This window comes from Ips typographus, linkage group LG1 (assembly GCF_016097725.1).
Source record: "Ips typographus isolate SLU linkage group LG1, UJ_Ityp_2.0, whole genome shotgun sequence".
NCBI classification, from domain to species: domain Eukaryota; kingdom Metazoa; phylum Arthropoda; class Insecta; order Coleoptera; family Curculionidae; genus Ips; species Ips typographus.
In genome coordinates, this window is record NC_138422.1 from 26989100 (window position 1) to 27003298 (window position 14199).

General features: G+C 31.7%; 1 protein-coding gene and 1 long non-coding RNA gene across 2 annotated transcripts; both read right to left on the bottom strand.

Moving 5' to 3' along the window:
* Window positions 1-1710: 1710 nt before the first annotated feature.
* On the bottom strand, window positions 1711-4185 carry LOC145740235 (uncharacterized). Its single transcript, XR_014181375.1, has 2 exons — window positions 2937-4185; window positions 1711-2892 (listed from the first exon to the last, which is right to left on the bottom strand). It is a non-coding gene; the product is annotated as an uncharacterized LOC145740235 (long non-coding RNA).
* An 8-nt stretch (window positions 4186-4193) lies between these two features.
* LOC145740213 (acyl-CoA Delta-9 desaturase-like) lies at window positions 4194-10364 on the bottom strand. Its single transcript, XM_081995608.1, has 7 exons — window positions 10236-10364; window positions 6758-7036; window positions 6145-6293; window positions 5896-6083; window positions 5384-5566; window positions 4547-4756; window positions 4194-4457 (listed from the first exon to the last, which is right to left on the bottom strand). Exons 2-7 carry the CDS (start codon window positions 7026-7028, stop codon window positions 4283-4285), a joined length of 1176 nt encoding a protein of 391 aa, XP_081851734.1. The 5' UTR covers window positions 7029-7036; window positions 10236-10364; the 3' UTR covers window positions 4194-4282.
* Window positions 10365-14199: the final 3835 nt, after the last annotated feature.

The following is a 14199-nucleotide window of genomic DNA, read 5'->3' on the forward strand; positions in this document are numbered from 1 at the left end:
TTTCAAAACTGATTAGAATGACAAAACGTTTTACTTTTCGTAACTAGTTACGAAAAGTATCACTTTATGTAACTAGTTATGAAAAGTTCATTTCATCACTCCCTGTTTTTATGCATTTCCGTAGAAACATATGGGCGACATCCATCATAACATGTCGTTGTCACAGTTTATACAAGGTGCTATGAAAGTGAATATTTGTGTTAAATCACTTTAAAAGATGATTTTCACAGCTTTTTGGTCAAAATTAGAAAAAATTATGTATGCAACACGTTTCGAAAATGTCTTATTGTGTAACTCATTCAAATTGTAGGACCTCGCTGCGCTCGCCCTACAAACATTCATTCGTTACACAAAATCGATCTTTTCGTAACTGGTTACATAAATAGGAATTTAACAATTTATTAAAATATTTGAAAATTTTATAAAAATAAAAAGCTTCTTAATTTTTGCAATAATGGTTGCAGTTGTTTAGGACAAAAGTACTAACTACTTGAGCACAACAAAGAAAAAGTATTCTCTAGATTATCACTAGCATCTAGGTACTTCCTAGATATATTGAAAAAAATACGTATTTTAAACACTCTGTGTGAATAAAGCAATTTTCAAATATAGTTTATATACCTACTTAGCAATCTAGACTTATTTTTGGAGATACAGACATCCTGTATTTAATTGTAGAGAATCCTGGCAAATAAACATTCAAGTGTGTTAAAAGCTTTCCTGAGATCTTCAATAATATACTAGATATAAAATTGAATCCTTTGTGTTCCCATAGTTTCGAAAATGTAAGTAAGAAAAACTAATATGACACACACATACAATATACATAACTATAATGACTTCACCTTGGATGTATGTTTTATAATATTAATGTGAAACAATAAAATACTCATAAAAAAAAATAAAGTAATAAATATTTAAAACCCTATAACTTTTGAGAGGAGCATTTTCCGCATATTTTTTTTATTTTTTCACAAACTATGATGTAAATTAACATTTTTATTATGTGGAAACAATGCATTTATTTCAGCATCGAGCTAGAGGTACATGTTGGCAACAACGTACAACAATTACGGTCTGTCAAATATCAACAATAACATCGTCTCTATCACATTTTTGAATAGCGCCATACGTGTGTGAGAGAGAGAGTTATAACCCGGAACTGGGAGTGATCCAGCTTCACATAATGCATCAAGAAGGCCTTGACTCGAGGCTGTCACTGGTGACAGATGTTCATCAATTGTTAATAATCATTTGACGTTTGTTTGCGGCCACGCACAATTTTTCATCGTGATTTATAGTAAAACGTGCAGTTTTTACGTAACAGTTTGTGCTGTGTACTTGCAAAAGTGTATTTAAACCGGTTATAAAGTGCTAAAACCCAGAAAATGAACATTGTTTTATGGGGGCGCTGTTTGCAGTTGTCGGTAGAATGCGGTAAGTTTTTTTTTGGCTTGTTGTGATCAACCATTACCTGAGCTATTTAAATGCATATAAATGGTTTGATAAAACTCTTGAAGCCTGCTTTTGTGCTTGTTTATATCAAAATTACCGTAAAACTGCTTCAAAATGAGCGCAACCGACCATCATGCGTTCCTACTGCGCATGATGGTCGGTTGCGCTTCGTAACAAAAACTACCATCTGTTGTCAGTTTTCGTTATTTCTTTTTTGTGTGAAGGTAATAAGATGGCGGAAATAATTTAAGAAACTGAATATTTGCTGGTTTTATTGGTAAATCTGGAAACAATCCGGTACATAATCTTTAAACTCTCAAAACTCGTAATAACGTCTATCTGTCAAAAGTGTCAAACCGCAATTGAAGCGGTGTTGCCATATGTTTCTTGTAGCAAATAAACGACTATAGTGTTGTATTGTCATTTTTAGACAGGTTGTATTTCGTCCGACACACAGTTTTCGCCCAAACAATTAAAATCGTTTTACTTTACGCTCAAATGATGGTGATGATGACTTTTTTTCTTCAAATGTATACTTAAATATTAACATGTCATTAAGGAACACGTTGTACAGGGTGTCCGAATTTAGAGTGTTTTGACAGGAAAACCCCATTTCCCGGCTAGGTTAGGTTAGGTTAGGTCTAGAGTAGGTCTCAGTATTTCGATATCTTGTCAATTAGCGGCGCTAGAGGGCGTTTTTCAAATTACGCCCATTTCGAAAACTGGTCACGACTTTTTTGTTTATTAAAATATCAAATTGAAACACAAACATTCTTAAGGCACTTTTTCGCTGTGATTCCAGTGGCGTGCTTGTTTTTTTGCTAATGTGCTCTAATTTTTTTTAAATTACCTTTCTTTGTTATTTTAAATTGAAATGACGGGTATAATTATAAAAAAGTCCATTTTATGCCGTTGACTACAATCAAAGTATGTCTATAGTTAATCTTAAAAATAACTGATATATTTCACTTTTTTTGTTATTCAAGGTGGCTTTGGCTCAGGTTTTGAAGTCAACTGTCAAAAGTGATGTTTATTTATTTCTTGTTTCTATGACAACACTTCATCATCTTAAAAACCTTTTCTCAAAAATCGACCTCTATCACCGCCCTCTGTACAAGAAAGCCAAGAAGGTGCATGCCAAAAATTCCAATATGGCCGAAATATGGGATTGACAGTTTGCATTTGTTTGTATTGTGGAAATTGAGTTTTTGGATGATTAAATTAATTTTTAAAGTTTAAAGTCAAGACTTGGGATTACTTGCCAAAGTAATTGTTGTTTATATGTTTATTGTTCTAGTGAAAGTGTAGTTTGTGTTCATTTTATTGTGTTATCACTATTGTTATTGTTCCTTCATTGTTCTATAATTTGTGGTTGGTTTTTTAACTTAAATTCTATTGCCTCTACAATATGCCGTCCACTGGTTGTTTGCCAAATTTCTAAAAGCAATTTAGTGAAAGGCCCAAAAGTGTCAGTCTTTTACTTTCCAAAAGACCCTGCTCGAACCCAACAGTGGTTGAAAGCTTTGAAGTGGAATGATTTTACTCCAACACAATACTCAGTGGTAAGTACAATATGCTTTCTCATTCAGTAAACTTATTGCCTCTTACATACATTGGTATGTGACTTATGTGAGTTACATTTTGAGGCCGCCTGCATTTTGAGAGCAACAAAGGTTTACTCTGAAGAAACAGGACAGCTTTTAGAAGTTCTATTGGCACATTTACATTTTAAAAGAAAGGTCTTGGTAATAATATAAAACCCATTTACCAGTTTTGCTTACCTAGATTCAAGGATTTCCAAATTTTCTTTGATTGAGCAGTTTTTACATTAGTTTGTTGTACTTTCCAAGACAAAGGGTTCTAACCAAACTTGCTTTGGCTGGACTTTATTGGATATAAAAAGCCATATCCATACATATCTGGATCAGGAATGAAGCGTTCTTTGATTTTTCACTCACAACTTCTAATCAACTACACGAAAAAATAAAAAAAAACATATTTTCTACTGCATCTCCATAGGTTTGTGTACAAAAAAAAATCCGATAACGCCGCCATTAAAAGTAACATTCTAGGCTTTCTTGTAAAGAAGGCGGTGCCTCTATACATGTAGGTACTAGTTGTCCTGTCAAAGCACCCTAAATCCAAACACCCTGTATATTTTTTACTAGACAAATTAACCATACTACAAATCATAAAAGTCAAAATGAATGACAACTAATGATAAAACCCAGATTAATGCTATTTATAAGAAAAACCGAAAATTATCGACAAGCGATCTCGATTAAATTAAATGTATGAGAATTTTGCAAATCATAGTAACCCATAATAAAATGTCAGTCATATACGATAATATTATGTGTGTCAACCATGCCACAAACAAAAATGGTATCGTATCTTATTGAATTAAGAAATCGAAAAAATTAAAATTGAAAATAATTTATGGTTAGATGTACAAAACTATAAAAATGGTTCACCTCTTGTCCATTAATGTTACAAAAGAGAAGCGTTTATCTTAAAACGCAAAAAACAATTTTGTCTTGTTTCTTTTTTATATTTTGACCATATTTTTGTTAAAAAACCACTATAGTACTGTAGGTATACTCCTCTACTAGTCAAATAACACTTTTCATAACCTTGCTGATTTTAGAATATTAAATAATAATTATTGTAGCAAGTACAGTTCTGTAGAGTAAATATCACATATATTTATGTAGAGAACATGATGATAAATAAAACACTGAATTTCCTACAGTATATTTTAAAATCTATAAGGTACTGTATACTAAATAAACTTAACAACCATTACCACGAACGAGTGAATAATAATCTAAGCTGCTTGTCGATTAGACTTGATGACATACTTGAAATCATCTTCTCTCATATCTTTATCACCCCAACCCCAAATCTGTTCAGTATTTTCGAAATGGTATACCGTTTTACCATCCATTCCTAAGGCTACTTTGGTTCCAGGTTTCCAACTTTGATCTCCAGTTCGGAGCGCCCTGTAATACGTTAAATGATCACCAAAACAAGTTAAACCTGACCATGTCCAGTAAAGATCAGTTTTTATAAAATAAGTTATAACTTATACCTTCTCCTGATTAATTCTTCGGAAGCCGTTTTCATGTCATATGCTTGGCCAATTTTAGCCATACAATCCAGGAACAAAGTGGAAAAGTTGAACGCGTATCTTCCTAGTTCAGCCGCTTTGTAGTCCCAAGGAAAAACGTGATGGTAGTTGTGCCAACCTTCACCCATTGTTAGTGTAGAAATCACGATATTTTCAGTGGGATTTATGTTCCTAAAGTGTACATTTTTTAAAGGGTACTTATGTCACTAAATTATGAATTTCTACAAATGTAATATTTTTGTTAGATTAGTAAAGAAACATATTTGTTTGAGTTTTGAGTTATAAAATTGGTATTTTGTCTAAATTTTCAACGATCAGTCAGAGTTAAATAAATTGTGTTTTATTTTTTTTGTTGATATTGATTAATTTCTTTAGTCCTGAAACAGCTCGATAAATGTACCACAAATACTAATTGATTGCACGAAAATGTTTTGTACCACGATATCATTTCTACTAAAACGTAATAAAAATGAAAAAAACAATTCCCTGATCGGAGATAAGCAAAATGAGTTTCAGGGAAAAAACTAGTAGAACACATTTCATTAATAATTAATGTCATAATTAATGCTCTATTTGGAAACATTATTTTATTGTTAGGTACACTTGTCACTGTGTAGATTTGGCCAGAAAGATATAATTTTAATTATAATAATAGGTATATTTTTTCACTTTATAAGGCATTTTTAAAAATTATTTTTGTAAAACAATTTTTGTCTTGCTGTATCTCATGAAAATGCGAAGAAGTGAGCAATGCAAATTTCAAAAAACATAAATATGGTGAAGCAAAAAAGTTCTTACTTGTCATATGGTTTCATTCCCCAAATATGGGCGGCGCTGTTGACCAACCAAGTGATATGCAAGGAAATCGTAAATCTGGTAATGGTAGCAAGAACCGCTACGTAAAGCGGTTCATCCAATAATACGTGCACGACGAAAATAGGAACAACGATATTGAAGAAGAATATCATAGGTATGTAGTACCTGGAAAAAAATACAGTGTGTCCCAATTAGTTTTTTTTTGTTATTTTAAACTCTTATTCAAATTGTTTAACTTTTTACTTTTTTCTCTCTTCATTGGTTTTTAACTGTCTCCTAAGTAAATTTTCATTTTTTAAATAATATTACCACCAAAGTTTAGTTGATTGAATTAACACATAATCAGTCTTAGAAGTAACTTACTTAAAGGCTGACAGTTATTTAATGAGTTATAGTTTCAAAGACAAGTATTGCTAGTTTTCCTTCCTTGAAATCGTTTTTGATTAAACAACAAATTAAAATATCTCTTACAAAAAACGATGTTTAACTCTTACTTTCTCTGGAATTTTACTACTGGATCTGCCAACACATCAGAAAAATCTATGGTTTTTCCTTTTTCCATCACTTGCGGATGTTTTCTCAGCATTAACCAACCCATATGGGAGAAGAAAAACCCACGACTAGAATTGTGAGGATCAGCGTCCGTGTCTGTAAACTTGTGGTGTACTCGATGATTTCTGCACTACAAATGGAGAATTTTTTTTTCAAATTAAACAACAAATTTGGGCAAATGAAAATAGTACCCAATCGTAAATATCATTTTGCAAAGCGATAGTTTGCAAAATCATAAGGAAAATGCGCAAAGGTAGTTTGGCACTGTAAGTTCTGTGAGCCCATAGTCTGTGAGCGCCTGCTGTCACTCCTAATCCTGCAGTAGCTCCGTAAAAATATGCTGAAAGTTAATAAGTTATCATTATAATAGAACTAATAAAATGGGAAGAAATTGTTGTATACAGGGTGAACCAGGATGATCTTCCAGGATCAATTATGGCAAGTGCGTAAGAAATAAAGTATTAAACATTTAGCTGCATACCAAAATTGATCAATGTCGAATTCTAGACATGTATGTCATATATGCTGAAAATCAAACAAAACCAGCATGACGTAAAAATGTTCGATTCAGAGATATTTAATGTCATGTCATGAATCCTGTTTTCCTCATTTTATCTTTTATTATCTTTTTCCTTTCATCCCTAATAATCATTAATGACTTATTAGACACAAAATCTCTCATCTTTACTTCCATATCGCTATCACTTTTCTTTGTATTTCTAAATAAAGCATATTGGTAACCGAACAAAACTTTACTTCAAAGATAGTTAATAAAAACAAGAAATACTTTATATTAATACTTACAAAATACGAATGAGGAAAACTTGCAATGTCCTTGTGTCATCCAATAAAATGCGAGAAACGAGGCGGGATGAAGAATAAGAAAGGCAATCACGTTTCTCCATACAATTTTCCATTTATATTCTGTTTCCGTCTTTTCGGGTTCTTTGAACGATTTATTTTGATGGTTTGTAGTTCTTTTAATCACTGATTCAGTATTGATTCTGGTAGTCTCCGGTTCTTCCCCTTGTACTACGCTAAGTGAGCTTGAAGTTGAGATGAGATGAGGAGCCATAATTGAATCTACAAAAGATTTTTCTTCTTTAATTTAAAACTGATGAACATAATAATAAAACTCATTAAAAAATACTATAAAATGTATATTTTTGAAACTATAGAAAAACTGCTGAGTGAATAAAATATCAGAAAATAAAATAAGTGGTTAAAACATTTACAGTTACATCATCTTAATTTAGTTTGGTTTTCCATATAGGTTTCGTTGAATTATCACCTTACTGGCAAAATTTAGAAATGCAAATACATATCGTATAATAGTTTCAATCAATTACAAGATTTGCAACACGTTTACAGTGGCAGCAAAATAATAAATAAATAACACTGTTTACAGTTTTATTATCAGACTATTTGCTACTCTTACACAAATCTTACTAATGTGATGGTAAAATTGTGTGTGTTTTGATTAAAGACTAATTTCTTAACTATTGGTAAATGTTACTTGTGTAAAGGTGGATTCACGTTCACACTTGAGTCTTCTCTGTTGTAAAAAGTCGTATAACACTATAACATAGATATGCGTAGAAATTATTAAAGCAACAAATGGAGTTTCTCTTGGTACGCGGAACGTCTGTCGCACGAGTCATGAAATGTGCCAAGTAAAATTTTTTAAACAATGAACACTGTCCTACACTATACATATAAACATAACATTCATTTCAAAAAAACAATAAAACAATTTAGGTTTAATTGCGACAGATTTCCGGTCGACGCCGCTAAATTTTTATTCATTACCACTTGTCAGCCTACTGTCAACTTCAATCAGGAGTAAAAACATACTAATTTGTACGTCAAAAGTTGAAATCGTACATACTTTTACGTCACGTAGAAGTACGCCATATTACGAACTTCTATGTTGCGTTGCACAAGGTGATTTGTGGGCCAACGGAGATTAATGATATTTCGTATTTTGGTGCCTTCCTAATGCTTATTGTGAAAATAGGCATTGATTATTTTCAGTTTTTGCTAAACTATTACTTAACAATAATTACATTGTAACTTTGGTTTAATGGCGAAGCCAATTCATGTTAACATCGTTACTATGCATTTCTATAAAATGTTTTTTAGCATACCACCGAATGCAAAAGTGAGTAAGAATTTTTGATTTATTGAGGTTAGATTTAATTTGAATTTGCCTAAATATTGTCGAAAAAAAGTTTTTTTAATACATATTATTAGCTTTAAAAATGTTACAGAATTAGCTTAAATTTAACAAAGCTACACATACGGAGATATCGCAGGAACAGTAAAGTAATAAAGCAAATCAAGTATTTTCTAATTTAGGATAGGTAAAAAAAAACGTTTTAAGAACGTTATTACTAACGTTATTAATGTCGTGTTTTTAAACTGACAATTTTCAAGGAAAGGACGAAATCGCATTATTTTTAGACTTGGGATTCCGATATTTACAAATTTAATTTTGATTTAATTAATTATAAACCAGGAAACTTGTATACAATGGAAAAAGTACTTAATGCAAAATAATTCGTAATTCAGAAAAAAACTGTAAACATATTAAGGCATTGTATGCCTAACGAATCGTCATATCACAATGGCATATCCAATTATTATTATTCATTAAGTTTTATTTCGGTGGATACCGTGTCTAATTGAGGAAAAAAATAGCTATTTATGTAACCAGTTACAAAAAGATCGATTTTGTGTAACGAATGAATGTTTGTAGGGCGAGCGCAGCGAGGTCCTACAATTTGAATGAGTTACACAATAAGACATTTTCGAAACGTGTTGCATACATAATTTTTTCTAATTTTGACCAAAAAGCGGTAAAAACCATCTTTTAAAGTGATTTAACACAAATATTCACTTTCATAGCACCTTGTATAAACAGTGACAACGACATGTTATGATGGATGTCGCCCATATGTTTCTACGGAAATGCATAAAAACAGGGAGTGATGAAATGAACTTTTCATAACTAGTTACAAAAGTATCACTTTATGTATAGAGTATAACTCATTCAAATTGTAGGACCTCGCTGCGCTCGCCCTACAAACATTCATTCGTTACACAAAATCGATCTTTTTGTAACTGGTTACATAAATAGCTATTCTTTCAATCTAACTGCCAAATAGTAATTTAGTTTTTATTGACCAAAAATACCGTAAAAACGAAATTTTATTAATTTTTTCAGGTAAAAATCACAAATCACTTTCATACTGATATATCATCAAGCTTGTTTAATGCTAATAACAGCACAAAATTGTTTAGGAAAAATTATGCATTAGATGAAATACAAGTCTAAGTACATACTTTTTTCATATATTTTTAAAATTTATATTATTATGTTTTGTAAGTTATCATTTATATCATTTCATTTCATTATCATTATCATTTGAGCTCTTGTATCTACAATGCAAAACTCACCTCGAACTCAAAAGTCAAGCAGTTGATTTGAATGCGACCTATGCGTCTTACTTAACAACCGGAAACTTGGCCTCTAAACATTGTTCTGGATTGAAATGAAAAATTGCAAGGAGCAGGGTTGTTGCAATATTGACAATAATATTAGATTATTAAATCATTTCGATTACTTTAGTACTTACTTTAGGTATTAAAAGAAGAATGCAATCCTAACTTTTTCTTAAATTTGTTGCGTATGTTTATTTTCAAAGTTTTGAGTTTGAGCTGAGTGTCATTTTGAGCTTGAAATTGAATTTTTAAGTTAATTTTTTTTAAACAAGGAATAATAATTTTTTTCTAATTTTCAAAATCCATTAATATTAGTTTAATACTAATTTTACTAAATCTAATAAACCTGAAAAAGTGTTATTAAAATAGTATATAAACTAGTGGAAAGGTAAAAAGCTACATAAGAACAAAAATGAGCAATGCAAAAGTGTGTAACGTGTTAACTAGTAAATTTAAATTAAGGGAAAAATCACTTTTTTAAAACCAAAATATTTTATTTGTATTATGTTGAAAAAATTCAGTTAAACATAATACATCATCTTAAAAATAGGTAAATTGGTAAAAATTTAAATTCACTAAATTATTTATTTTTACTGGTTGAAATTTTCGTCTCGCAAAAAAGGTTGTTAAAAAAGTCGAATTTCACACTTAACAAGTTTTCAGTACAGAAAAAAAAATAATTAAAAATCAAAACTTTAGTAATACGCTGTTTAACTATTGACAATTATTGCCAAACAAGCTTTTAATTAAAATAAAAACAATTTTAAGCTAACTTTACCTTATTTTAACTTTATTCAAATTTATGTGCCACCGTAACAACAACCACTGTCAAAAACTGAGAAACGAGTGAAAGAGTGTAGCAATGAAAGTGTTGTTCAGGTATATGTCTTAATCTTATATGTGATCGATCACCTGAACCGCGACCATAGAACTTTGATTTGTCCATAAAATACTAATAAAAAAAATAATAAAGTAATAAATATTTAAAACCCTAACTAACTAACTCGTATACTTTTTTTATTTTTCCACAAACTATGTTGTAAATAAAAACTTTAATAACATTTTTATTATGTGGAAACAATGCATTTATTTCAGCATCGAGCTAGAGGTACATGTTGGCAACAACGCATCAATACCTCAACTCATTACAACAAATACGATTTGTCAAATATCAACAATAACATCGTCTCTATCACATTTTTGGATAGCGCCATACGTGTGTGAGAGAGAGAGTTATAACCCGGAACTGGGAGTGATCCAGCTTCACATAGTGCATCAAGAAGGCCTTGACTCGACACTGTGACTGGTGACAGATGTTCATCAATTGTTTTAATAATCATTTGACGTTTGTTACGGCCACGCACAATTTTTCATCGTGATTTATAGTAAAACGTACAGTTTTTACGTAACAATTTGTGCTGTGTACTTGCAAAAGTGTATTTGAACCGGTTATATAATTATATATAATTATAATAAGTGCTAAAACCCAGAAAATGAACATTGTTTTATGGTGGGGCTGTTTGCAGTTGTCTGTAGAATGCGGTAAGTTTTTTTTTAGCTTTTTGTGATCAGCCATTACCTGAGCTATTTAAATGCATATAAAAGGTTTGATAAAACTCTTGAAGCCTGATTTTGTGCTTGTTTATATCAAAATTACCGTAAAACTGCTTCAAAATGAGCGCAACCGACCATCATGCGTTCCTACTGCGCATGATGGTCGGTTGCGCTTCGTAACAAAAAACTATCATCTGTTGTCAGTTTTCGTTATTTCTTTTTTGTGTGAAGGTTTAAGACGGCGAAAATAAATTAAGAAACTGAATATTTGCTGGTTTTATTGGTAAATCTGGAAACAATCCGGTACATAATCTTTAAACTCTCAAAACTCGTAATAACGTCTATCTGTCAAAAGTGTCAAATCGCAATTGAAGCGGTGTTGCCATATGTTTCTTGTAGCAAATAAACGACTATAGTGTTGTATTGTCATTTTTAGACAGGTTGTATTTCGTCCGACACACAGTTTTCGCCCAAACAATTAAAATCGTTTTACTTTACGCTCAAATGATGGTGATGATGACTTTTTTTCTTCAAATGTATACTTAAATATTAACATGTCATTAAGGAACACGTTGTACAGGGTGTCCGAATTTAGAGTGTTTTGACAGGAAAAGACCCGGCTAGATAGGAAAAAACTAGTATACATGTCTAATTATCGATTTTTGAGAAAAGATTAATTGCAAAAACCGTATTTTGATATCTTGTCAATTCGCGGCGCTAGAGGGCGTTTTTCAAATTTCGCCCATTTTGAAAACTCACACATATTTTTGAAACGTCACAAATTTTTTGTTTATTAAAATATCGAATTGAAACAAAAACATTTTTACGGCATTTTTTCGATGTGATTCCAGTGGCGTGCTTGGTTTTTTGCTAATGTCCTCTAATTTTTTTTTAAATTACCTAACTTTGTTATTTTAAATTGAAATGACAGTTGGGTATAATTATAAAAAAAGTTCATTTTATGCTGTTTACTACAATGAAAGTATGTCTATAGTTAATCTTAAAAATAACTGAGATATTAAACTTTATTCAAGTTGGCTTTGGCTCAGGTTTTGAAGTCAGCTGTCAAAAGTGACGTTTATTTATTTCTTGTTTCTATGACAACACTTAATCATCTTAAACATCTTTTCTCAACAATCGACTTCTATCACCGCCCTCTGTATAGGGTGCTGCATTTTCGATGATTTTACGGGGTACAGAGAAAACGGTAATAGATAGAAAAAAAGTAGCATACGTGTTCTGATCTCTTTTTCTGAGCTGAGATGACTTGCGAAAAGTGGGCGGCGCAAACTTCTTTTTTTTCAAAGATACGGGGGGTTTTCGAAAATTGGAAATTTTTGAACCTCTTCAGTATTTCAGTTGCTCTTAAAGTTATCAACAAAGGAAGAACGGTTCCCGGTAGAAGTTTTCATGTAGAATCCAATGGCGTAGTCAGTTTTTTTCTATTCCGTTTAGTTTCTGACATATGACAGTAAGTTACATGTTTTTAAATGGAACATCCTATATATTTTTACGTCATTTAATTCTGTTGATTTTTACCTTTTCAACGGTGTATTACAACATATAAGTTTGTAGAGGTTAAACCTGTTATTTTAAAAAAAGACCTTTGCTAAGCTAAAAAAAGGCCAATATCTAAAATACCAAACAAAATCGGAAATCATATAAACTAACACATCAGAAAATTAGATATTTTTAATAAATCTTATTAAAAATCTAAGTTACAAACAGTTCTACCGTCACTTTAATAAGAAAAGTGGCCATTTCTATTTTCTACTATTTTTAAGGTGGAAGTTGAAAAAACTGATTATAAACGACATGTAACATGTTAATATGAATATAGCCAAATTTTGTTTCGACTGTGGGTATTTTTATACATATTGTTACGATTTTCCCGTGGGTTCACACAAAGTCAGTTTAACTCAACAATTAATAAATTTATTTACACTTTAAAACACTCCGTACAATAATTAACTCAGCTATTAAAAACACTACTACGATTCCACAACTATTCCACTATTTAAACTTTACCGCGTTCCCAAATTCACTACTACACTACACTACTCTCGCGGTCGACACCGCGTCTTTTATATTCGCAAACCACGTTCTAGAACGACCGCAAAACGCTTCGCGATTTGCTTCGAATATTCAAGATGCTTCCAGGTGTCGCTTCCTAAGTATGGCCTACTTTAACACGCGCCCGGCCAGATATTGCGGCGCATCGGTTTCATCGGAGTATCGAGCATAGTAGGCCCAAACCGTAACAATATTATTTAGCACTTTTTTGTTAAGGAAACGCTTTTTTTCTAATTACCAAGATTAACGTTTACAAATTTATATGTTTTAATACACCGTTGAAAAAGTAAAAATCAACGGAATTAAATGAACAAAAAATATATAGGGTGTTCCATTTAAAAAAATATAACTTACTGTCATATGTCAGAAACTAAACGTAATAGAAAAAAACTGACTACGCCATTGGATTCTACGTCAAAACTTCTACCGGAAACCGTTTTTCCTTTTTTGATAACTTTAATAGCAAATGAAATACAGAGGAGGTTCCAAAATGACCAATTTTCAAAAGCCCCCCGTATCTTTGAAACAAAAGAAGTTTGCGCAGCCCACTCTTCGCGAGTCATCTCAGCTCAGAAAAAGAGATCGGAACACGTATGCTACTTTTTTTCTATCTATTACCGTTTTCTCTGTACCCCGTAAAACCATCGAAAATGCAGCACCCTGTACAAGAAAGCCTAGAATGTCACTTTTAATGGCGGCGTTAGCGGTTTTCGTTTTGTACACAAACCTATGCAGATGCAGTAGAAAATATGTTTTTTTTTTTTTTCCGTGTAGTTGATTAGAAGTTGTGAGTGAAAAATCAAAGAACGCTTCATTCCTGATCCAGATATGTATAGATATGGCTTTTTATACCCAATAAAGTCCAGCCAAAGCAAGTTTGGTTAGAACCCTTTGTCCTGGAAAGTACAACAAACTAATGTGAAAACTGCTCAATCAAAGAAAATTTGGAAATCCTTGAAGTTAGGTAAGCAAAACTGGTAAATGGGTTTTATATTACCAAGACCTTTCTTTTAAAATGTAAATGTGCCAATAGAACTTCTAAAAGCTGTCCTGTTTCTTCAGAATAAACCTTTGTTGCTCTCAAAATGCAGGCGGCCTCAAAATGTAACTCACAT

What these genes read in the sequence shown, in the direction of transcription:
- LOC145740213 (XM_081995608.1), bottom strand. Translation starts at nt 7,028, where the DNA reads ATGGCTCCTCATCTCATCTCAACTTCAAGCTCACTTAGCGTAGTACAA. An exon ending in AAAATGATATTTACGATTGG is followed by an intron (nt 6,084 to 6,144) that starts GTACTATTTTCA and finishes CTCCATTTGTAG; the next exon opens with TGCAGAAATCATCGAGTACA. An exon ending in GAAGAATTAATCAGGAGAAG is followed by an intron (nt 4,458 to 4,546) that starts GTATAAGTTATA and finishes AACGTATTACAG; the next exon opens with GGCGCTCCGAACTGGAGATC.